The sequence below is a fragment of the Tiliqua scincoides genome, chromosome 1 (assembly GCF_035046505.1).
Source record: "Tiliqua scincoides isolate rTilSci1 chromosome 1, rTilSci1.hap2, whole genome shotgun sequence".
NCBI classification, from domain to species: domain Eukaryota; kingdom Metazoa; phylum Chordata; class Lepidosauria; order Squamata; family Scincidae; genus Tiliqua; species Tiliqua scincoides.
The window spans coordinates 125,043,819-125,067,287 of record NC_089821.1 but is presented as its reverse complement, the minus strand read 5'-3'; the positions used below and the strand labels follow the sequence as shown (position 1 = coordinate 125,067,287).

The 23,469-nt window shown below is 43.5% G+C and overlaps 1 protein-coding gene across 1 annotated transcript in view; it reads right to left on the bottom strand.

The window, feature by feature from the left end:
- Positions 1-3,218: 3,218 nt before the first annotated feature.
- The window catches only part of NRP2 (neuropilin 2), a 204,907-nt gene continuing 184,656 nt past the window's right edge, over positions 3,219-23,469 (bottom strand). Inside the window, exons 16-17 of the mRNA XM_066623286.1 lie at positions 6,699-6,755; positions 3,219-3,625 (exon numbers count right to left, since the gene is read on the bottom strand). Of these exons, the coding sequence (XP_066479383.1) occupies positions 3,321-3,625; positions 6,699-6,755 (362 nt within the window). The 3' untranslated portion in view covers positions 3,219-3,320. The remainder of the gene's footprint in view (positions 3,626-6,698; positions 6,756-23,469) is intronic.

Below are 23,469 nucleotides of genomic sequence, written 5' to 3'. Positions count from 1 at the left end.
CGGCCTCAGATTAGACACAAGTATCCCCACATAACCATTCACATACAGAACGCATACAGAGAACTCACAAGCACGCGCAAACACATATCTATCGAAATATATGTATACCCGAACTCTCACTCTCTGTATGTCTACTATACACTGAAAACACTACCTTTTTAAATATATTTATTACTTCTGTCAGGTGACCTTTACAGATTCAGCCAATCCTTCTGCAGCCTCCAACACATATATAAGAGAAATAAAGTTGGGACATGATCCAGTCAAAGGTAAGCAGGTGCTCAACTCTCCCATTGCATCAATGGAGCTTAAAAAGCGGTTAACTGTGGCTGGGCCATGTCCCCTTTTCACAACAGTAGCAGCAATCTGTCTGCAAAATGACCCTGTAAATTTGATGATTACCCTCTGTGTTTCTTTTAGATTGGGAAAAAAAAATGAGTCTGTATATGGAGTATACTGGATAGATATTTATCAAAAAGGAGCACTTTTTGGTGCTATTTCTAGCATGCTGAAAAGGCAATTATTTCCCCCCCCCCAATCCTCCTATCAAAGAGCCTGTGTTCCATTAACACTGCCAAGGAACCCTGGGAGCATCTCTCATGGAACTCCTGCCCAGGATTCTGGGGCACATTCTACAGCACACTGAGTCATTGGCTATTGGGTGGGGTAGGCCAAGCTGTTTTTTCAGAGATGTTTGTCCACTATTACCGATCTCCTCATTGAGGAAGTTCTGATGAGCCCCAGGGTGTCCCAGGACATAGTATGAAAAGATGAATATAAGGCCACCATCTTAAATGCAAGGAGTTAAATGCACTGAAATCAACAAGCTTAAGTGTGCCTAATTCTGTGCTGGACAGTGGCCTAAACAATTACAGGAAATAATAAATGCCTTGCTCATGCACTTGCATACATGGTGGTGGGCATCACACATACCAAAGGCTGTGGGCGTTCTGTATGGTAAGCATATGTGTTAAGCTGCTCTAAGGGCTGTTTCATACATTACGTATGTAATTACGCACCACAAACCATGTTTACTACCAGGTGAATGCTTGTTCAGGAGCTGCAGCCAGTACTGGTCCCTAGTAAGTATGTATGCATGATATACATGTTTGCAGAGATGTGTTTGTTAAATTCACAATTAACATGTTTTAGGTGTACTGTATAAAAACATGATAAGGTATGCAACTAAACAAAAGGCAATGTCTGAAACAGCCCTAACACTTGCTGATTTACTACATATGTGCTTAGGAGAGAACATAGCAATAGCTAGGCCAAAAAAGCAACAAAAACATGATGTTCTTGCATTGCCATAAATATGAGGTTGGCATAAATGTTTAGTACTAGGCTGTACGGTGTCACCCTTCAAACTACTACCAATTTTTTAAGTTCTGCTGGAAATCCCATCTGCTGATTCTGGAGCTCTTTCACATATCGTAGTCACTTTGTGATTTCTCCTAGGAAAGTGGCTTGAAGATTGCTGCCAAGAGCAGAAACAAAAGGCATTGGAAATACAAACTTAGCATTTGTAAACTTTTCTTTTACTGGTCTGCAATACACCTCTAGAATGGCACAACAGTACACATGACAGCATTAGAAATCTATCTGATCACGTGAAAGGACAAAGCTCTACCCAGTAGAGATCCAATGAAAGAGAATGATGAAAAGGAAGAGGGATGGGGGAAAGAGGGAATGCCTCCCTTGTCTTTTAAACATCTCTACATAGAGGGGGAAAATATTTTTCTAAGGCACTTGATTAAAAATAAAGAAACCACACACACCAAACCCTTCAAAAAACAAGTTGCTTTGCAAATCGCTAAGAGGCAAGTAGAGTTGCTTTGAAGGGATGAGAAAGTGAGAGCAGATTGGTCCAAACCTTTTATTCAACACCAACGCTAGAATATCAGCTTAGACCTGATACCCTGCAAAGTAACCATAAACGAAAGGGTCATAAAGATAGGTTTCCACTGGAGGGCTTAAATCCGCAAAGAAAAGTTGTGTCCCTGCTGCACAGAAAACACCAGGATTGTTTCCCTGATGTCAATGCATCAGTTCAGATTAGGGCATGCCATACTGTAGATCTTTGCACGATGAAGCCCTTGGTGCTGGAAAATGAAGGAATTGCATCATGCCTGATGGAGGTATCATTCCCACTCTAGCATGGGCTGGATAACACTATTCATTCCCACCAAACCCCCCCCCCCACCCACCCTGGCCCTGTGTTCTATTTTTCCTTCCCATCAGAGTGGCCACTGCATTAACAAAAATATATATAGCAGCCTGTCTTCCTCTCACAGCATATACAATGCCATCTCCTGAGTTCTTGGGCACCTTATAATTGTGTCTTTTGTTTGCTGCAATTTTCTTATAATAAAAGAGGAGGATTAAAAAAAAAAGACAGAAAGGAAAGTAAAAGAAAGAGCCCTTGTGATGAAGGCGTCCGCTGTTTCAATCCAAGATCTGGATTTAATAAATGGCTCTTATTCACGAATCACTTTAAGGCTCTTCAACCTCTCTTGAGGAGGCGCTTCTTGTTGCCTTGCACACCTCATGCTGCCTTCCTCTCTTGCTTTGTAATCTGGGAAGAAAGCCCTGGTGCTCCCACTGACCCTCAAGTCTAATTCCCCCCCCCCCCCACACACACACACCTGTCAATGCCCCAGCCTGATCAGAAAAAAAAAGCCAAGGCAACAGCACTCTTGCATTTTTGAGCCAAAGAAGCTGTAGCTTGCTGGGCTTTGTATTTCTACGCCAAAGAACAAATTGAAACCATGTAACAGTTTGGAATGGCATTAAGCTAGATGGGGCTTGTGTGTGTGTGTGTGTGTGTGTGTGTGTAATTTCTAAATATAGAATGGCTGCCAAAAGAAGGGGTGGGGTGGGGGAACTCTCTTTGGTTCCCAATCATCCCATTTGAGAAAGGAGGTGGGAAACAATGATCAACATTTTCTTCCTCACTTCCTGAATGCAAACCAAACATTTTGACTCTTGTGGATCCGATTTGCTCATATAAGACACAAAAATAATAGTATCAGAATTCCTTTCCTTGCCCCACCCCAGTCCTCCTCATTAAAATGATTAGCCATGGTCCTTGCAGATTATAATCCTCTTATTCAAAGTTTATGCCTGCTTCCCCCCCCTTTCTTTCTCTTTTTATTCCTTTCTTTCGTTTTAAAGATTGGGGCTGTCAGTAACCCCTCCCCACTTCAGTATTCCAGCACTGGCTTGTGTAAGATTATGGCATTCGGTTCCCATATAAAAAGTAATCTTCACCAGCCACTCTTGCTGGAATGAAATGTCAAATACGATTCCGGTGTAATCAGTCATGCCTCAGAGCAACACTTTTGGTGGTTCATTTTGACCTTGTGCTTGATGCCGTCATAAAGCTCAAAGTTGTAGTTCTCCAGGGTAGTGGAGCTCCGCGACGACAAGCCAGTATAGGAGCAGGTACAGTACAGCAGGAGCCCAGCACAAATGGCCCCTAGGAGCACACCCAGGGAACTCATGGCAATAATGGTGACAAGGATAGGATCTAGTGTATACAGCCAGTTTGGGTCTTTGTTCATCTGCGGGGTGAGCGGAGAGCTGGTTGAAGATGCCGTGTTGTTCTTCTCCTGGCCTAAATAGTCTGAAATATAATTAAAGGAAGTTATAGAAGGGAGGAAACACATTTCCCACTCGTAGGCTTCTCAGGGTATCTTGGTACTGTGTGAGGCTGTTGGAAGGTTGACACCGAGGCACTGTGGGTGTGAACTGGCAACTCCCTGTTGCTTGTTCAGTTGCTATACTGTGGGGATAGTTGCTATATTGTGGGAATGAGAGTTGCCATGCTAGTTCCCATCAATGATGCCTCCATGTAAGTCTGTTCTGAGGCAACCTCACACATGCTCATGGTGCATATGCATGACCTCTCATGCATTACCTCTGCAATCTGTACTAAGAGACTAAACAAAGAATGCAAGACAGCCCCCCCCCCCAATGCAGCCAACTGATCTGTATATTATTAGTTGCCAGCATTTTCACACTAATTTACTCTCAATTACTCTCTACTATCTACTTTACCCAGGCTTCGCGCACTGGAGAGGACACTCTGTTCCAGAACCACCATTCAGAGTGCGATACCATAGTCTTCCGAGACTGAAGGATGCCAACACACTCTCAATTTACAAGTCAAAAGGCAAAACAAGCTCCAGCTAAGAATTAATATTCCACTCCTCTTGAGCTCTCACATCAGAAGGGTGTTAAAGTCTGCAGTGGTGACAATAACTACAGCCATGACAACAGAGGAATGGAGGAGTTCAGTAACAGGATGCCTTTTAAAGTAATTTTGCTCACACAATGTGAGTTAGTTTTCTAACCACAAAACGCTGCGTTAAGGCCTGGAGGAGAATTCATTCCCGGGATTAGCTGGCTACACTCTAAACCGCTCTTGATAAGCACATCTGTTGTTATCCAAAGGGATGGGACCATTTCTCCATTTGTAGAAAACGTTTCTTTTTTCCTACATTGTTGAGTCTCTGACATAACTGGCGTACAGAAGTAACTGCATCAATGTAGACACTCCACCAGAGGCAGGTAAGCATCTCAACAGTTACAGCATGTGTGTTGTATTGATGTTAGTTACCATCATCCCTTATGGCAGTGGTTCTCACACATTTAGCACCGGGACCCACTTTTTAGAATGGGAATCTGTCAGGACCCACCAGAAGTGATGTCATTACCAGAAGTGACATCATTAAGCAGGAAAACTTTTAACAATCCTAGGCTGCAATCCTACCCACATGTTCCTAGGAGTAAGCCCCATTGACTGTCATTATTAAAAGCATCTACAGTGTAGCCTGTAAAAGTACAGGTCTCTCACATTTCCCCAAATGCAGTCACATACCATGGTAGCATCAAGACTAATCTATTAAAAATAAAATATTGAAGTGAATGGGGACCCACATGAAATTGGTTCGTTACCCACCTACTGGGTCCTGACCCACAGTTTGAGAAAAAGTGCCTTATGGTGTTGGTCAAACCTTCCTGAAGTCATCTTGGCAGAATGGGGCCATGGTTCAGATACACACATTTCAATGGTTCATACAGATGCACTGTCTTCATTTCCTGCTTGTGGGCTACCCAACTGGGTCACTCTGGGAAACGGTATGCTGGACTAGATGGCCTTTGATCTGATCCAGCATGGCTCTTAGGTTTTTTTTTATGTCATAAGGACAGAGTAAAAATCCAGTGGCCTTTATCTTCTCAATCCTGCTAGGCCTACTTGCAGCTGTGTAACCAAAGTTGACTATCCAGCAAGAAATCAGGTATGTCTTTCCCCTAAACTAGGGGTTCCTAAAGTGTGTATTGCGACGCCTTAGCACACTCACAGGAGTGCTGCGGGATGTTCCCAGTGGTCCATCCTACTTGTTCCCCCCAGGCACTGCCATCCTGGATCTCGCAAGATTTTGTGAGAACCAAGATAGTGGTGCTCAGCTGAGCTGGGAAGAAAAGGCTGTGGAGGCATCGTGACCCAGGTACGTTTGGGAACTACTGCCCTAAACAGTTTGAAATTTTGGCTGCAGTCTTCTACTGCTTGCCTGGGAGTAACCCCACTGAACACAGTGCAACTTCTGAGTAAACATACAAAGGGCTGCACTGTTAGATTACTTGCTTCTTCAAAAAATAATGAACAGTAAAAAACACTTGTGGGCTCTCCCTCGCTGGAGCTTTTCAAGCATAGGTATGGCCACCGTCATTTCACAGGTCCTGCTCCTAGCAGGAAGTTGGACTAGAAGCCCTTCAAGATCGTTTCCAACTTTAACATTCTATGATTCTATGTTTGACTAAAGCAACGAGAACAGTTCAAACGTTTCCATACTTGAAATGTTACTATAATAATGTTTGAAGATTTTCATTTAACTCTATAACCCAATTCTTCTTAACTGATAGATTTATGGTCAGTGCTGTTTACTGATTATTCATAAACTTCAAAATATTTTACCAATTAATTATTCTGCAGTCAAGATCAAAACTTGTGACTGAGACAAAGTGTACCTTGAGAAAGTCTTTGTGGAGCATGTGGCAGAAGACAGAAAGGCAGGGTGACTAGAAGGCCTGTGGCTGTGCCCTTTATGGGCACTGTCACCTTATGGGGAATCCACCTCTCACATTCAGCTACACCCCTTCAAGCCACAAAGCACATGGTGGTGAGGACATCCAGCTGCCATTGTAGCCAGGCCACTCCCAAGTTGCGGACAGGCCACACAGGCACCTGAGCACGAGGCACACTGCTCGCTGGCTCCAGCTGAGGAGCAGCCTCTTGTGCCAATGCAGTACAGTGGACCAGAGACTTTCCCCCCATTGGGTAAGTCCATCCCCAGACAAGCTTTTATATCTAAACTGAGATTTAAAAGTTGGAGATGGCTTGGATCCAGAGAATCACGAAGCAGTGTTCTACATGAGACGGGGGTTTCCTGCCTCCCTTCTACTTACCAGGGGAGTGTGTCCTCCACACCCCCCTCCTAAAAAGCTGAACCTGAAGGTCAGGAGATTCTTGGGAATTGGGTGGTGTTTGTTCAGAGGGTCCCAATGGCAGATGCAAAATTGCCCTCTTTCTCTTGTGCATGAAGCAATGCCTTTCCGTTCATGTAAGGCACTTGTGGATCCAACCCTATACCTGTGAAAAATAAGCCATGTGAGTCACAAAATTTCATACTCACCATCATCAGGGTCTTCCCCAAAATCTTCCCTGTGATCTTCTACCTTTGGAAAATCCACTGGAATGACAATAATTTTTTTGTTGTTATACAAGTTCTACTTTGCAAACCAGCAACCACAGACATTTGTCATAAGATCTACATGCTCGTGGAAGTAGATTTGGACTGTTCAAAGGCTATTCCTAATCAGGGCCATCTTCCAACATAGTATTTCTTATTTCATCTCCATCAGATGATCAGCTTTTAGGGAAAATGAAAGCTGGGGGGGACGGGGGAGGAAAATGAAACAGGATTATTCAGAAGGCCATTGAAATATTGTCAGTAGTGCCTTCATAATGGCTATAATTCATTAGTTGCATGATAACAGGTATTATCCCTGTAACTCTGAACAGTGCCCATCATTAGTCACCATTAACACAACATCCATTTAGCACACTCTCCATGTCATCATCTGACATGCACCTCAGTGGATGCAAAGACTAAATGACCCGCTTTCAACTTGGGTTTCAAATGAATTCAAGATAATTTAAGGAAGCTGTGTTTCATCATTACCTATCTATTCATGTAAAAGCTAAAAGGAAGCCAGTGAGATGTGAAATTCCACAAACATGAATCCATAGTCAGATGATCAGGCAAATCATACCTATGACTCAAGTGCTTTCTTAGTGGAAGCCCCTCTTTTAGTTCTTTGAAACACAGACACAAAGAATATCATATAAACTGATATGCACACTATGTGTGCCACTGTAGATCTCCTTGGAAAGTCTTTGGAGTTTTTTTGGCATGCTTGTAGATAAAATAAATAAAATAAACAAAGAAATAATGGTTGCAGCATCTTTTCAATGTACTGCATCTTAGTGATTAGTATGGCATATAGTAACAGCCTTGGTTTGCACATCAGGCAGATTGTAGAACATTTGATCACTCAACACTTGATGGCTTGAAGCTGAGGTCCATAATAAATGTGCCCACAGTAGTTCCATATGTTTTAAATAAAGAAACATCTCAGCTATGTAGAAAGAGAAAAGTGGGAAGGCCTGATTTTAGCAGCAACATGGCAGTCACAAGTGAGGAGGGCTGAGCCCACCCCAAGCCTGCTGCTGACCTTCCTGCAGCTCACCTTTCCAAGTGCTTTTCAAGCAGCCAAGGAGCCCAATCTTATTCCCCCCCCCCCCCACTGGTGCAGCCATGCCAAAAAAGGAGGTTATTGGGCAGCATTGGAGGTCTCCTGCTCTCCACTGGGTCAAACATCATCTCTCAATGATGCAGGAACAAAATTTACTGAGGATTTGCCCCAAGTCATTTTCAGTTAGGAGTCACTCAAACTCATTCCTATAATTCTAGAAAAATGTGTTTTGCTGCTTAGCCTCACGCAAGTTGAAACACAAACAAAACAGGAAAAAAAAAGTCAGCCGACAATTTGTAAGGCCAATGAAGTGAGACATGAATCTGTATCTGACAAGCATTGTACAAACAAATGCCTCACAAGCAATGTGGCGATATAACATTCAGGAATTACAAGCAATTATTAAACGATGGGTGTACTTGCCACAAGACAAACTAGACATGAACTGCTACACAGAGATGTATAAGGGGCTAGAACGTGTACAAGCTAAGTACAATCTCTGGAAAACAAATAAGCTGATCACAGGAGCAGAAGAAAAGAGACAACTGCTTGTAGGGTTGTGCTTTCAGGGTCATACGGTCACTGTAATTTTACAACGGATTCCTATTGTTATTACTCTGAAACTACTGGGTGACACCAATTCCCATGTTCCTGTCAGGGAATAAGATTTCAGGAATGGGTGCTGAGAACAAGAAGAAGCAATGCATTGCTAAGCAGCATGAGCAAATTCTCATAATAAGAGTAGCCCTCTTAGATCAGGTCAAACAGTTCAGTATCCCGTTTTCCACAGTAGCCAACCAAGTGCCTCTGGGAAGCCCACAAGCAAGAGGTAAGGAAATACTGCTCTTCTGCCATTGGTCCTCTGCAAGGGGTATTCAGAGGCATACTGTCACTGAACCCAGAGGCAACAGGATGGTATCCAGTACGGTAGATTGCCTTTCTCCAGTTTTTCCTGCTGCTGTGTGGAGAAAAGAGCTGGAAAGATGTCAAAACATGATTGTCACCATGACAGAGAAACTACTACAGGCTCAGCTGGGTGTACATTGGACCTAGTGTTTACTACTGGGCAAGTAGACGGTGATCTGGGTGTGGAAGAGATTCAGGGCCCAATCCTATCTCACTTTCCAGCACCAGTGCAGCTGCAATGCAGTTTCCTTACACTGAGGAGGCCTCCATAACTATCCTCCCACCACAGGATGCAGCATACACCCCATTAGTACAGCTCCAGGGCTGGAAAAGATGGATAGGATAGGATGGATAGGAAAAGATAAGATCACTCGTGGATAGATCACTTCCTGGTGGGGTTTAGGATACTGATGACCGCTTACCTCTGCAGAGGCAGGGGACCAAATTATATGGTCTGCACTAGGAGGTTGATAGGTCTAATTTTTTAATGGCTCTGGAGGCTTTTCCTGCTACCAGGGTTTGTAACCTATCCGAAGCTCTGGTCAAATTCTGGAATAAGGAAATTTTGGTTCCTTGGTAGCGCTTTGGTTTACTGAGGAGCTGCAGGAAATGAAGTGACTGGTCAGGCACCTTTAGCAATAGCAGAAGAAGACTTGCGGCAAGTCCGATCAAACACACAGGCTCAAGCTCATGCTAGAGCCAACTCTGTACTGGTGATGGCAGTGAAGAAGGTTTTTTTCTTTGCCACCACCACATCTGCAGGGCATTGTCTTGCTGAGTTTTCTGTGTAGTTCAGGGTGTGGTCCTCAAGGGATAGAGGAAGAGTGTACAGTTGTTCACTGTGACAAATTTACTAGATACATCATGGATGAAATTGCTTGCATCTGCCATGACTTGGATTCCCCATTGAAAGAATCTATTGAAGTCCCCCAGGTATCTGTTGGTTCCATTGTTTTTAGCCGGTGCAACCTGAGAATGTGGACTGGATTGATTGAAGTGTGCTTGTCTGTTCAATCCCCATCTAGCATGACTTACAAGACCTGCCCAAGAGAATCTGGCCCAGGGAAGGGATCTGGCCCACAGTGGTTAATGCGTCACTCAAGAGGGGTTGCTGCTGGTGGCATTGAAAATGGTAGTGATGCATCCCTTCCTGATGAAGCCCTCCTTAAATCTCACCATACTGGATAATTTCTGGTCAATTTCAAAACTCCCCTTCCTGGGCAAGGTGATTAAGTGGGTGGTGGCATCTCAGCTCTATAGTCTCGGATGCAACAGATTATCATTAATATTTGTTCTTTTATGACCACCTTTTACAGTCTCTTGTAATGCCTTTTATTGTTTTACTGTTTATTGCTACCTTTTGCCATTTTATAGCAGCTGTATTGATTTCTGCCGCTCACTATGATGATGCTCTTGATGGTTTTACTGTTTACTGTTTTAATGTTTGCTTTAATATTATTTTATGATTTTATATTTGCAAATTTTGTTAGCTGCCTTGGGCACCCAGTGTGGAGTAAAGGCAGGGTATAAAAGTGTGAAATATATAAATCAAAAGAGCAGCTCAGTAAAGAATATGCCTGGCCAATAATACCTTCCTGTATCAAATTGCAGGCCAGTGAGTTTCCTTATCCAGATTCTATGTTTTGTTATGCTGCACTTCCAGGGCTAGACTTAGGGCCCAATCCTAAGGTCACCCTGTGCTGCATCCAATGTTGCAAGCTGCTAGGTCACTGCTGTAAATGGGGAGAGGTGTGGCACATGTAGCAGTGGCTCCAGGAGGCTCCACAAGTGCTGGTAAGTTGGCAACAGGGGTGAGGAAGGATGGTTGGGGGGGGGTGTTCCAGGGTGGGGAGGGAAGGAGATGGGAAGCAGGCTGGAGGGAGAGGATCTGAGTCGCAAACATGCACACCAGATCCTAACCCCCATTTTCCGGCTTGCCCCACCTGCTTTCTCTCATCAGATTTACACCAACTATACAGCTAGCATGGGTCCAAGGAGACCGAAAGGCCACCAGGAGGCTTAAGGAGAGGTAAGTAAAAATTAACCTCTCTCCCAAAATCTGTGGCCTGATATGCATGATTTGTATGATTTAATAGTTAAGCAGGCCTTCAAAAGTCCTCTCCAGGAGAAATCACAGAAGCATAAAGAACCAGTTCTGGAAAGTAATTCTGTTCAGTTCAGCCACAATTGGAGTCAAAACAGAGTGAAGGACGTGAATTATGTTTCGGAACAGCAAAACAAAAACCCAAGCTGTGCAACATTTGCAGGAAGTAATTATTTTGAGAGTGAGTTCAGATTTCTCAGCCCACTTCAGGACCAACAAACCCAGATGGAAACATCTTGCATCTTCGGAGCTGAAAAGCTGCCAGAGTACCTCTTGGAAACAGAATGAAACACATCCAGACAGTGTTATTGAGTCAGGGTGGGAGAGTGAGGTGCTTGGGCCCACGGAAACTGAGAAACAAACGGTGATATTCACACTTAGATCCAAGACAACTGAGTTGGCAAAAGGAACACGATCTATCTAAAGGTAAGCGCTTTTTGTTTTAGTGGAAGAGGAGAAAAACATGTGCTTAAGGTTCCCATTTAAATCAATTGGACTTTAAAGTTCTTAATTTATGCGGCATTATTTCTAGGATTTTTTTTCATAGGACCTCCTCTAGCCTGATCAAACTGCTCCAGCACAACATAATGTGCCAGATGTGTGTGCATGCACACATCTGTGTGCTTAGACATCAACCCCCAGTGGCTTACTGCAGTACCAACTATCAGCACAAGTCCACTGGGTCCATTCCATGTCAGGCAAGTGCAAAACATTGGGTACAAATGGCTTTGCACTCCAGGTGATACCAAAAGACCTGGCTCAATGATTTTCATCAAAGGCAATGACTGCAGTCATGTGACAGTGAAGCTGGGTAAACACCCAGTTTCTCAGTGTTTTCCACAGCACTGACCAGCCAGCATTTGAGGGCAGCTCGTAGAAGCATCATAGGAGGAGGAAGGATTTAACAGAAATGAATATTATACTCTCTGCAATGTTGGTATTTGGAAAATGCCAAAGGCTTGAACTCTGGGAATTCATGTTTAAAACATGTACTCACTGAGAGGAAGGAGTAAACAAAGAGGAAATTAGACAGTGGCCCAGTGGAGAGGAGGCTGGCCTTTGTTCTGGCTGCCCCGCTAAGCTCTGTGCTTGCTGGTTGGCTGAGGCCAGGTTCAGCTCCCCATGTTATAAACAGGAATTACAGTATTCTACATCAAGGAGATATTTCGAGGACAAATACGTTTTTGAAATACATTGGAAAACAAAGGTTGAACAAAAGGAGAAGGAGAGAAAGAAATCAAAGAGAATTAAAACAGAGGAGGAAAGATACTGTATACCAGTTGGGGGCTTTTAAATTGGCAGCAAAATGCTGCAAGATACATCTCCTCTACCAAACGTTTCAAGGTCTAGTTGCATATTACAAGTCTAATGTCTGATTTCAAAATTTACAGTCCAATCCTTTGCATGACTACTCAGACGTAAGTCCCACAATATTCAATAATAATAATTGCTGCACAGGCAGCTAGGAATCAGTCCAATTGAACTGACTAGGGCTTACTCCTGAGTAGACATGCAGAGGATTCTGCCTGTTAGCTACCTAAATCCCTGTCTTTCACTCTTCTGAGCAGTACACAATAATAAATGAAGAATAATTCTTTGGGGCAATTCTTCTTAGCAATTAGCTAAGGTGAGGTGGCAAATGAGGTGTTGTCTAATCAAAGAAAATACTAACTAATGAAGCTGGATGGAAGAGTTCTCCCTTTTTGTTTGCATTCATGTATTCTTTCCTGTCCTTACATCTCAATATAATCCTGTTTTGGGGATATCTGGAGCTTCTTGATTTTTCAGTTACAGTTAGATGTCTTACAATAAATTAACTGCCTCGGGCTGCAGCCCTAAGCGTACTTCCTCAGGATGGCATACCTGGTCAAAGTCTTTGGTGTCTGATTTTGGTATCCATTCCCAGGGTGACTAGTTTCGTTTCAGGCCTATCCGCATTCAAAATGCTACCTTTGAATGGTGAGTTTAGAAATTTGCAGTACTATTTTAAAGAACTATTTTTAAAATGTCATTCCATTATTCCAAGTAAAAGTATTGCTTAAGAGAGTTTTTTTTTTCCAGTTTCCTGAAATTTCCATTTACCAATAGGAAAAACATGCTCACCCCTCCCCCAGGAACATTTCCATTTTCCTGGGCCTTCACATCTCTAGTCCAGATCCTCTTATCCGTGGACCACATCCCCACTGGGTCCTGCATAAGCATCAGATTTGTCTTGCCATCTCTTGCCGTGAGATCACAAGGCCTTGACCTATGAGATCATTAGGCCCCACTCCATGAGTCCTAGGCTTTGGGATGCTGGACAACTGGAAATCCTAACCATCATTATGTTCAGGACTTAATTCTGAATTAACATGTTTAGGATTGCATTGCTGGTTGAAAACATGATAACTGGGGTATGGAAAGAGGTTTCTGCTTACAGATTCTCCTATGCTTCATGTGCTGAGGGAGGGGATGAAAATCCCCAAAATAGAAAAACCCAAAATGGAGTTGTTCACAGTGAAAACACAAGATTACACACATGCTGCTGCATTCATGGAGTTCGTCCCCACCACTCTGGACTCTCCCCTCCAGTTGCTGACACTGTGGGTGACCTCTTTGAAGTGAGTAATGGAGGTTCCATAGATGCAACAGCATATGTGGTTCTGTGGATGGAGGCTACTGACCCTGACATCATCATTTTATTTTTCTTTCTTCTGTACAGGTTGTTTTGGATAATGGCAGCAAACTCTAAAAGAGCATCAGATAATCAAAGTTTTCTTTTAAAAATTTACTTTCCAGGCCTTAAAGGAAGAAATGTACACTGGGGAAAATTTGAATAAGGAGAACATTTATACAAAACGCTATTTACTTTGCTAGCAGTTTTCTCTATTCCCTTTGCTAATATTGCTGTACTTGTGTTTGATCAAACACTTTATCCTTCACAATCCCATTTCCTTTCCAAAATCAGTTCTGCAGTGAAACCATAATCCTATTTAGTGGGGAATTGTTTTGGGATTCAGACGCGAAGACTTGTGATTAGAAGGCCACGTTGGTTACATTCCAAATGAGCAAATCTTGTGATTTTTATACTGCCACCCACTATCCTGATACGTGAGTTCTTTCCTCAGAGATGGCAATGGCTTCAAGCAGACATCAAGGCCTTTCTGCTGTTCCTCCCTTAAATTATCAAACAATGGCTGTTTGAGCTGCAATAAATTTGGTAGCTGACTAATCCAGTTTCCAGCTCCTACATTTCACAGGGTTGCAGCTGACATTCTCTAACACATTTTTTTAAGCAAGCTCACATTTTTGTGAGCTGAGATGGTAAGAACTGAATACAATATTTAATCTGATCACTGAAGAATGAAGAAGAGTCTCTCTAGGTCAGGATATAATTGCACTGTGTTACACAGATTTCCATTGCTGCCATACAATGGTTTCTGTTTAAATTAAATAAATCTTCATTTGTTCAGTGTGATCCAGAAGCCAGTGCAGTCAGGGTCTTCGCATATAAAGCCTGCTGAAGTTCATTGATTTCAGTGTGACTGACGGACAATCAATTCTGTAACACCACTGGTCTCAGCAGAATTGTCCACCAGTGATTCACAGGTTGATGTAAAGTGTTACATCAGATAACATTCGTCTGTGTTATCTCACTCCCTGGGCCAACATCATCAGACCAGGTCAGGGAAGATAGCGTTAGGTGGAGAAGCAATACAGCTAGCAAAAAGTGAAGGAAAAAAGTACACTGCAGTTTCTTTCTCTAGCGAGAGACTACTGAAAATTACAATAGCACCGGAAAACCCTTCTGTGGTTTTGCAGCTGTGAATCAAACTTGTGTAAGTTTGTACCCCAAATACTCCATCTTAATGGATTTGAAGATGGATCTAGAAAGTTGTCTTACAGCACAATCCTATGTATGTCTACTCAGAAGTACGGGGGGGGGGTGTATCCATGAATCCTGTATCTGCAGTTTCACTTAACTGCGGATTGGATCGATGCCCTCCTCCCAAGGCCTTCCATGCACCCCTCCCCTCCCCTCCCCTGAGGTGAGGGGAACTGGGCTCTCCTCACCTCAGGAGACTTTCTGAAGTCTATAGAGGCTGTGCATGACCACCGACAGCCACTTCGGGTCTCAGAATGGTTGGAAAAGCAAAAAAAAAAGTGACCGGATTATACCTGAGGTATTCAATCTGAGCTCCCTAGGGAGGCGTGGCTACCCCCCAGGGGCGTGGTGAGGCATCTGGGGGAGAGAGGTGGCCATAGCTGCTCAGTTCAGCTCAGCTGCACTTGGCTGCCTCCTGACTTGCTGCTTTTCTGAGGCTGAGAACGAGGTAGGTGGGGCAGTGTGAAACATGGTGCGGGGAGGTGGAAGAGAAGGCTGGCTGGGCAGCTGCAGATGTGCTGCATCTCATCAGCATGGGGCGTGCTCCTGGAAGGCTTTAAACTGGGAGGCAAGCCTGACCTAGAGAGAGCAATGCAGTGCTTTCTTCCGCTTGGGAAGGAGGGAGCCCAGCCTGCTCTTAGTGGGGGGCGGGGGTGTCCAAATGCCACCATCTGCATTCCTCCATCTTGCCTGGGGGAAATAGGGGTGGCATCTTGTTATGCTATATGCCTCAGGCCTGTAGAGAATTTACAGGCTGGATAGAGCAAGGCCCTGATCTCTTGCCCTGCATACAGTGTAGCATCATGGGAGTGGCTGATGCAATACCTGGTCACCCGATGTGTCACCAGATGGTGAGTCACAGGATCACCAGACTGTAGCTTGCCTCTGATTGGCCAGTGCCAGTATATACTGCAGCCTGTGCAAGCTGCTGTGTGGGAGATGTTATGTGGAGTGTCTGCTGGAAGCTACGTCGGTGTGGATCGTGATCAGAGTGTCGAGAAAGAGAGCTATCTGTGCTGTTTGCTTGTTAAAGCTGCCTTTGAACTGTAAATATTGTACATACTGCAAGTAAAGGAACATCTGGTGGTAGAACTGCCGTGTGTCTCCTAATTTCCCGGGAGTACTTGCCTGACCTTGGGTCTCTGGAGCTTCGGTGTCGGCTGCGTACTGCAACACATCTGCATGTTGGGGTGTATGTGTGTGAGCAGCCCCCATCAACTTTGGGGGTGAGTTGTAATCTTGCTCGGCGTGGCTGCAATCCTATCCATACTTTCCTGGGAGTAAGCCCCATTGACTCAAATGGGACTTACTTCTGAGTAGACCTACATAGGCTTGGGGTCTGTGTCAGCTTAACCCAGGATCTTCACCTTTCTCTTTTTTCTCCCCTTCAAGAAAGAAAAAAAGAAGCCACCCTTGATCAGTCAGGCTTTGCCTCCAAAAATTGAATAAAAAATAAAAATACCCATTCCTTTTCAGCCATCCCCTCTTGCCTCCTTCGGGGGGGGGGGTACGTCCCATGTTGGCTGCTATTATAAAACAAAAGGCACAATCCTAGCTAGGTCTACTCAGAGGTGAGTCCTATTGTGTTCAATGGGACATACTCCCAGGAAAGTGAGGTTAGGATTGCAGCCAAACAATCTTTGGGTCTCAGTTTCACATCGGTTTGCAATTAGCAGATACACACAAAACAAAGTCTTCCCCTCCCCCAGCAAATTCATCACTTCTCTCTCTCCCCTCTTTCCAAAACCCTCCAGGTGTGCTGCTAACTCAGGGCACAATCCTAACCAGGTCTACTCAGAAGTAAGTCCAATTTTGGTCAATGGGGCTTACTGTCAGGTAAGTGTTGTTAGGATTGCAGCCTCAGAGCGCTGGCAGTTTTTTTGTTTCTAGTGTATAATTAGAACATGTTCATTCCCATTTTGGGGGTAACTGAGGTGAGGTGATATAATGGGGGCTGTGGCCAATGAACACAAGGACCAGGGGAACTGTGGGCTGGAAAAGTTCAAGAACCACTGAGTTATACAATAAAACCTGGTGGCATTTTTAATGCCTTATAAGGCATTGGGAGGCTGGAGAAGCCCCAAGGGTGGTCACACACAGCCTCTGCAGGCCTCTGAAAGCCTCCAGAGGTTATCCCAGCTTCCCTTACATCCAGAGAGCAGGGGGGCATCCCCTGGTATCAAATAACTGTGGGCACTTCCGGAACAGAAACCCTGTGGCTATCAGGGCATGCCTGTGTGTTCTATGCTGCTCAGGATTACAGCCTCTATCAGGCTGACCCCAAACACAGCAATTAAATCTCAGTGCAGATTACATCCCTCCAGCTGAACTGTTCTGATACTACCATGTATTCTGTTTCTCATTAAGAGAAAGAATTTAATAACTACCTTACAATAGTCAAAAAAACCCATTTGCTAGAATTCTTTTGGGAATGTTTTGGATATATATATTTATTTCAAAATGTTTTTTACCCTGCTTTTTCCTTCTAACTAAAGGTGCCCAAGGAGGCTTACCCATGGGCAATAAAATACAATAGAAAAATATAGAAAAAGCCAGAAATTCCTGCCAAGCGTTATACCAAACCCATTTGACACTAAATCAGGGCAGGCCCAATAAAACAGGAAAGTTTTAAGATGCCACCAGAAAGTCAAAAGCGATGGGACAGTCTCAGCTCAAGATGGTGCTCCACAACCATGAAGCCACTATGGAGAAGGCTCTTTTTCATGTCACTGCTGGCCAAACCTCAAACTTTCAGGTAACTAACATTTTTAATTGATTCAAGCCTTTGAATTTGGAAGGCAGATATGCCAGATTTCAAAAAACCCATTGCCACTGCAAACGTTTCAGATCAAACGTATCAGGTGTACTTAGGGGAAGCAAAGCAATGATGCTGGCTGAAATGGTCATGTCAAACAAGGACACCTGTCCTGGTCTCTTCTTGTGAGTTCTTCCTGGAAAGCACTGAGAAAATAATGAGAATGGGAGGGGCTTATCTACTCCAGCATCACTGCTGAGGATCTCATAGTGATTGGGATCAAAGTCACCACCATCCCAATCCTGTTCCAGTGAGTGCCTCAGAAAAGGGCCACCTGTCTCTTCATCCACTGCCACTGGTTCTAAACTGGCCTGGGGAATTTTTTCTGTTTCTGCTGTTTCTGGTGGTTTATCAGTTTGGGTCCAGTATTTATATTTGTCATTTAAGGTAGCACACACACAGCTTGACCAATTCTGTTATACTCAGTTGAGAAACAAAACAATGTTAGAAAAATTTAGGAAACAACATTATGAAATTATGGTTAATCAACACTGTGTTGCTGAAAATTTTCTAAGTGCTGAACTGCAGAAGTTAACTTCCAACTTATTTATACTAAAAAGTGGAAATGATAACGACATTGTAAGTGGTGTCTTATGAAATGGCTGATTGCTTGTTTTAAAGCATTTCTGAGCTCACTAGAAGGATAATTTATAAAACCTGAAAGAGGAAAACTGAGTTTTAATCAATGGACCTGACACAGCTTCAGTATAAGGCACAAAGCATAGCTGTAACTGGAGAGGTTGACATTTGCATCAGGGTGCAAAATAGGGCTTTAAAACAAAGTGAGTGCCCTGAGAAGTGGGAAGAGAAGGAGCACAGCCAAGGTGCTGACCTTTCAAGATGCTTTTTCTTAGATTAGGCTTAAATCTTACATGCAACTACAATAGATTATAGCAGGCAGGGTGATCATCATTGATGTTTGGCTGTTATGCAGGATAATTTCATCTAGGCACTTCAAACCAGAAAAATGAGGGAAGGGGGAAATGAGTGTTTAACCCTTAATGGTTGGCAACCTTCAGTCTCCAAAGACTATGGTATAAGCCTACAGCTTCTGGTATTCCCAGGCGGCCTCCCATCCAAGTACTAGCCAGGCCTGACCCTGCTGAGCTTCTGAGATCAGGCATGTGCAGGGCAACCCTACTCTGTTTTCCAAGTCAAAATTTCTCCTTCCTCAAAGCTGCTGTTAATCTTGCTGGGGGGGGGGGGGGGAGAAAGACAAGCACAATATAGGCTAGATTGATGGAAGGATAGATTTAGAATAAGAAAATAGCTTGGGGGGAAGGTCCCTCCCCTAGCTCTAATAAAAACCTGAGCTTCTCCACCTCCTTTAAAAAAAACACCAGGAGATTCCATAACAGATCTCCAGCATCCCACTTGGCCCCCTGGGTTCTCAAACAGTATCCTTATGAGGTTTCCTAAACTAGACTTCAATTGCAGAGACCCCTGGAGTAACTTCTCACTTCCCAATGGAAGGGATGTCTATAAGGTTTTCAGCCTATTCCTTCAATCCTCCAATTGAATTGCAAATGTGAAGCACTACATCTCTTTGTACCTTGAAGGTGCCACTCACATTGCAAAATGAAAAGGAAAATTAAGAAAAAGGAGTAACTGCATGCTTCACAATACCCAATCTGGGGCAGGAGAAGGTGGCGAGGTAAAAAAAATCCCCAATGGCAGGGTCCAGACACAACAGGTGGGTTACCAGATCCCCATCTCTAATCAAAAGATTGAGCTTTTCCTAAATAAGCAAAAGTCAAGGTTCCAGGTTTCATTAGGAATCTATTTTCAATAGTGAACTTGAACCCTAAGATTGGAAACTAGTAAAGGTTAAGAAATGTGCCTTGGAGGATGGACAAGAGCATCTATCTCCTCTGCAAACATATTCCCAAACATTTAGGATTAAGAAGGAAGACTCCCAGGGCAGATGACAAGACTACCAGGCAGGCCTAAACATTATTAAGCACTAACAAAGATAAATGATAGACAAATCAACCATCTCATGTCTAACTTTGGGCAGGCTGAAAGCCAATGAGGAGAGTGTGATTTCAGGTTTCCACAGCTTGCTCAGAATGGGAACCAAAAACACATGGGAAAAGAAAAGAGTGTTTCCTAATACCCGGAGCTAATATCAGTCAATAGCAGAAGTACTGAAGCAGTGCATTTAGGCTCCAACTTCAATCCATACTCTTACTGCATCCACTTGAAAATTGGAATGTTGAAAAGGTGAGGAATTAGCCTACACCAGCGCCTAAGAGAAGGGGGTAAAGGGAGTAATTTGTACCCGGGCCCAGGGTCAAAAAGGGGGGCCCAGGAGCCAAAGGAGGGGCCCCAGAAATTTCCTGGGATCTTACATTTTCCTATCAGACTTGTTGCCCACACAGGATGCTGGGGATACTACCATGAGTGTGTGGTTGCAGCCACTGCAGCTACTGGCAAGCCATATATGCTGGTATATACAGCATGAATACATACATACATGACACTCCTTAACCCAGTATCAAATCTGGGAGAAAACTGAACTGCAGTAGCTCATGGATCTGTTTACCATAAAGGAGTATATAGGAACTAAGGGACACTGGTCCAAGACTACAGCTGCTGCAGAAGCAAGTTTTGGTACATACAGGACACTTCCCATTCTAGTGTGAGCCTGAATAAGATGATGCTTATTTTCTGCAAGATTTTCTATATTTAAAAGATTTTAGAGTGACTTAGGTGTGTGTTTGGTTTTCCGTATTACTGTCTCTATCTGCCGATGCCACAGGGGTACACAGTTTCCAACCCTGTCGGAGCCTCAGAGAGGCTTCTGCAGGGTCTTAGAGGCTTGCGCCTGGGGCATTTGCCCCATTGGACCTAATGGTAGGTCTGCAACTGTTGACACTGCAAGCAAAAGTGTTGGGTATTATCTGCATTAAATTTATCTAACCGATTCAGAATTTTAAACATTAGTTTAAAGAAATTTTAAACATTAGTAAAACACCATTTTAAAATTAGTATCTGAACTGGAGCTGAATCAGAGAGTTTAAAAAAAAACAAAACCTAAAAAAAACAACTGATGAACTGGAATGTTACCCACATTTTTAATGGTTCAGCTAGCCTGATTTAGACTTGAAAGAAAAAATGAAGAGGAACTAAGTAGCTGCCATTTTGGAAGTTTACTATGAGAGGCCTTTAAATCTATACAATCACTTAAAAAAATAAATTAGGGTGTTCTAGAGATTAATGGTCTGAAGGACAATAATTTATAGCAGAGCTTAAGCCAAGACTATTTTGCATTAGCAGGGGAATGGACTAAGAAAGCATTTGGCAATAACTTTATGCCAGAAAAGCAAGGGACTGTGGACACTCCCTAAGAGAATTCTGGGAAAGAAAAAAAAATCAGGAAAAAATCCTGCATTAAGAAGTAGAAGAGAAAAGCTGATAGGCCACAATTACACTTCAAAACACATCCATTGCTAATTGCAGATGTTTTTATTTCCTAGATGTGCATTAGAGTTGAGAGAGTGAAAGAGAAACAGACAAATTAAAACAAAAACAAGGACAGCAGCAGCATTTTAATAGCATCTGTGGACTCTCCTGGCCTGTACAACTCACGTACATCACCCTCTCCTCTACTATTACAACATAGGGTTCCCAACCAATCATCTGGCAGAGCTCCTGTACATTTAACAAGAACATAAGAGCCATTCAAAGCTGAGGTTTTTCCAAGCATGAAGATAGCTTGTTGGCAAAACAAACAAAAAACTTCAGCAGTAAAAATTGTCTGTTATTCTATGTTAAAGGTACAGGAGCCCTGGGGTGGGGGGGGGGGGAGAGAGAGAGATACTGTAACCACCAGGTTCGTATTTGGGTAATTCTGGATCTCTTGCCAACACCTGAGGGTTAATTTGCAACCTGGGTCAGCTTTGGCATCTTTCAGTGGCACAGCTCAACTCTAGAACATATGAATAAATGAAGCTATCCCTGAGTGGGCCCAGGATATATTTCCCTTACCTCCAAGTTGCGACTTACCAGGAATTAAGAGAAAGCATTTCTAAATCAAACTTTAGTGATATTTTCAACCAGTTTTGAAACCTGTTTTTCTAGAAAAAAGCCCATTAGTTATTTTGGGGATGATATCCCTTTTGGGGGATGAGCAAAGCAGGTACTAAACATGTTTATTAAGAATAATCTCTTCCCAACTTGGCAAAAGTGCGGGTTGGACACAAGTCGCTTGTGCATATCCAGTCAGGTGGACTGGGTGACAACCTCCACACATGGTCTCATCATGACACAACAGCTGCGCAGTGTCAGGTGGGTGAATGTGGAAGTGTGGGATACAATGGAGGCAGAAATCTGAGAGACAGGAGGCACAGGAGGAGGAAAGAGCAGCTGATGGGAGAGGAGCCAAAGTGGTCAAAGCAATAATAAGCAAAGGCAGAATGCAGAAAGCTGAGGTAAGAGAGCTAGGCCAAAAGACCTGGAGGCTCAATGTCACGCATTGATTAGAAACTAACTGGGCAAGACATAGTTACCAACAACATACAAAACTATAATTCTGTAAATATGATATGCAGAGATATGAGGCACCTTTGCTGCTACCCAGCCCTGCCTTTGAGGCAGGATTGTCTAAGAGACAGTAGGCTTCATTGCAGGGCAGAATGGGGATTGGAATGCAGGGGTTTCCTTCCTCCAAGTCACTAACACTAACCACTTCACTACACTAGTTCCTGCAGGTGAGCGCCTGGTTTAGGGTGCTCTGCTGCTATTGCACATGCTCAGCACTTAAGCATCCAGCTCACCAATAAACAGCTTCACCCCACACAAAACGCTAAACTCTTTTTGGTTTATACAAGGACTCAAAACCCCTGCCAAGTTGAAATGTTCAGATCAAACCCTGCCAAATTGAAATGTTTTAGACAGAGCTTCAGACAAAAACAAAAGCTTCTGGTGTCAGCCTGACAACCTCTGGGTTGGCTGCACAACTGCTGTGTTGCACGTTAAGGACCCGCACAGGAGGGCCTTTTTGATTATTAACACCTGAGCACCAAAGCTCGGCGAGCCACCCACTTACAAAAGAAGCTGTACAGTATGTGGCCTAAGCAGAAGCCTTCCTAGTGTCTGTAAGGACAGCAAATTACAGCTGGAAAAACAGGAGTCTTGGTTCCATAAAAGCTGTTGTGGGAAGCAACTGCCCAAACAATTCCTCTGCTTGCATCCCTCCCCCCACAGAAAACCACCCCCACCCCCCACAGATCTGTGTAAAGAACTTCCAAACATAGTAGGAGTGTTTGTGTGTTCACAACATAAAACTTAAAATCAGTTCTTTCTTGCATGAATGTTTCTTAAAATACAAAAATTGGTGACACCCAAAATGTTTGCAGAACAAATGCTCTCATCTCCCTTCGCTTCCCCACAGTCAACATTCAGACATGAACATAAATAGAGCCAGGCAGGCTCAAAGGAAATTTATGCCTCATTTAAAAAAAACAAAACTGTCCTCAGATTACATGAATGAAGATAAATGCACTTCATCTTATTGTTCCTTTTTACATTGACTGCATAGCTAAACAGGGGCAGGAAATTAGCACTAGAATGGCAGCATATCTTACACTTTGAGTGCCTACCTGTATCCTGAGTGCTGAATCAAAGGTAACATTTGGTGTTTTAATGCATTCATTTGGCACCACAGAAAGCTCTCTGCAGTGTGTACTCACATAAACATGCCATCATTTCAAGAGCTGCAAAGAGAGGTTGCAGCCATGCATTCACCTACCCATTCATGCCTTCCATCACCTCCCTTCCTTTCCTATCTGCTTAGGGCAAGGATAATTCTCATTTTGCCTCACATTGGAAGGGAGGGAAAGATGAGTGACAGACTGAAGAAGAATGGGAGAGAGAAGCTGTGACTGCATCCTCTTTTGTACCTACAGTGTGCCTCAAGAGACATGACACAGTCTGGCACCCTTATTTTGGAGGGAA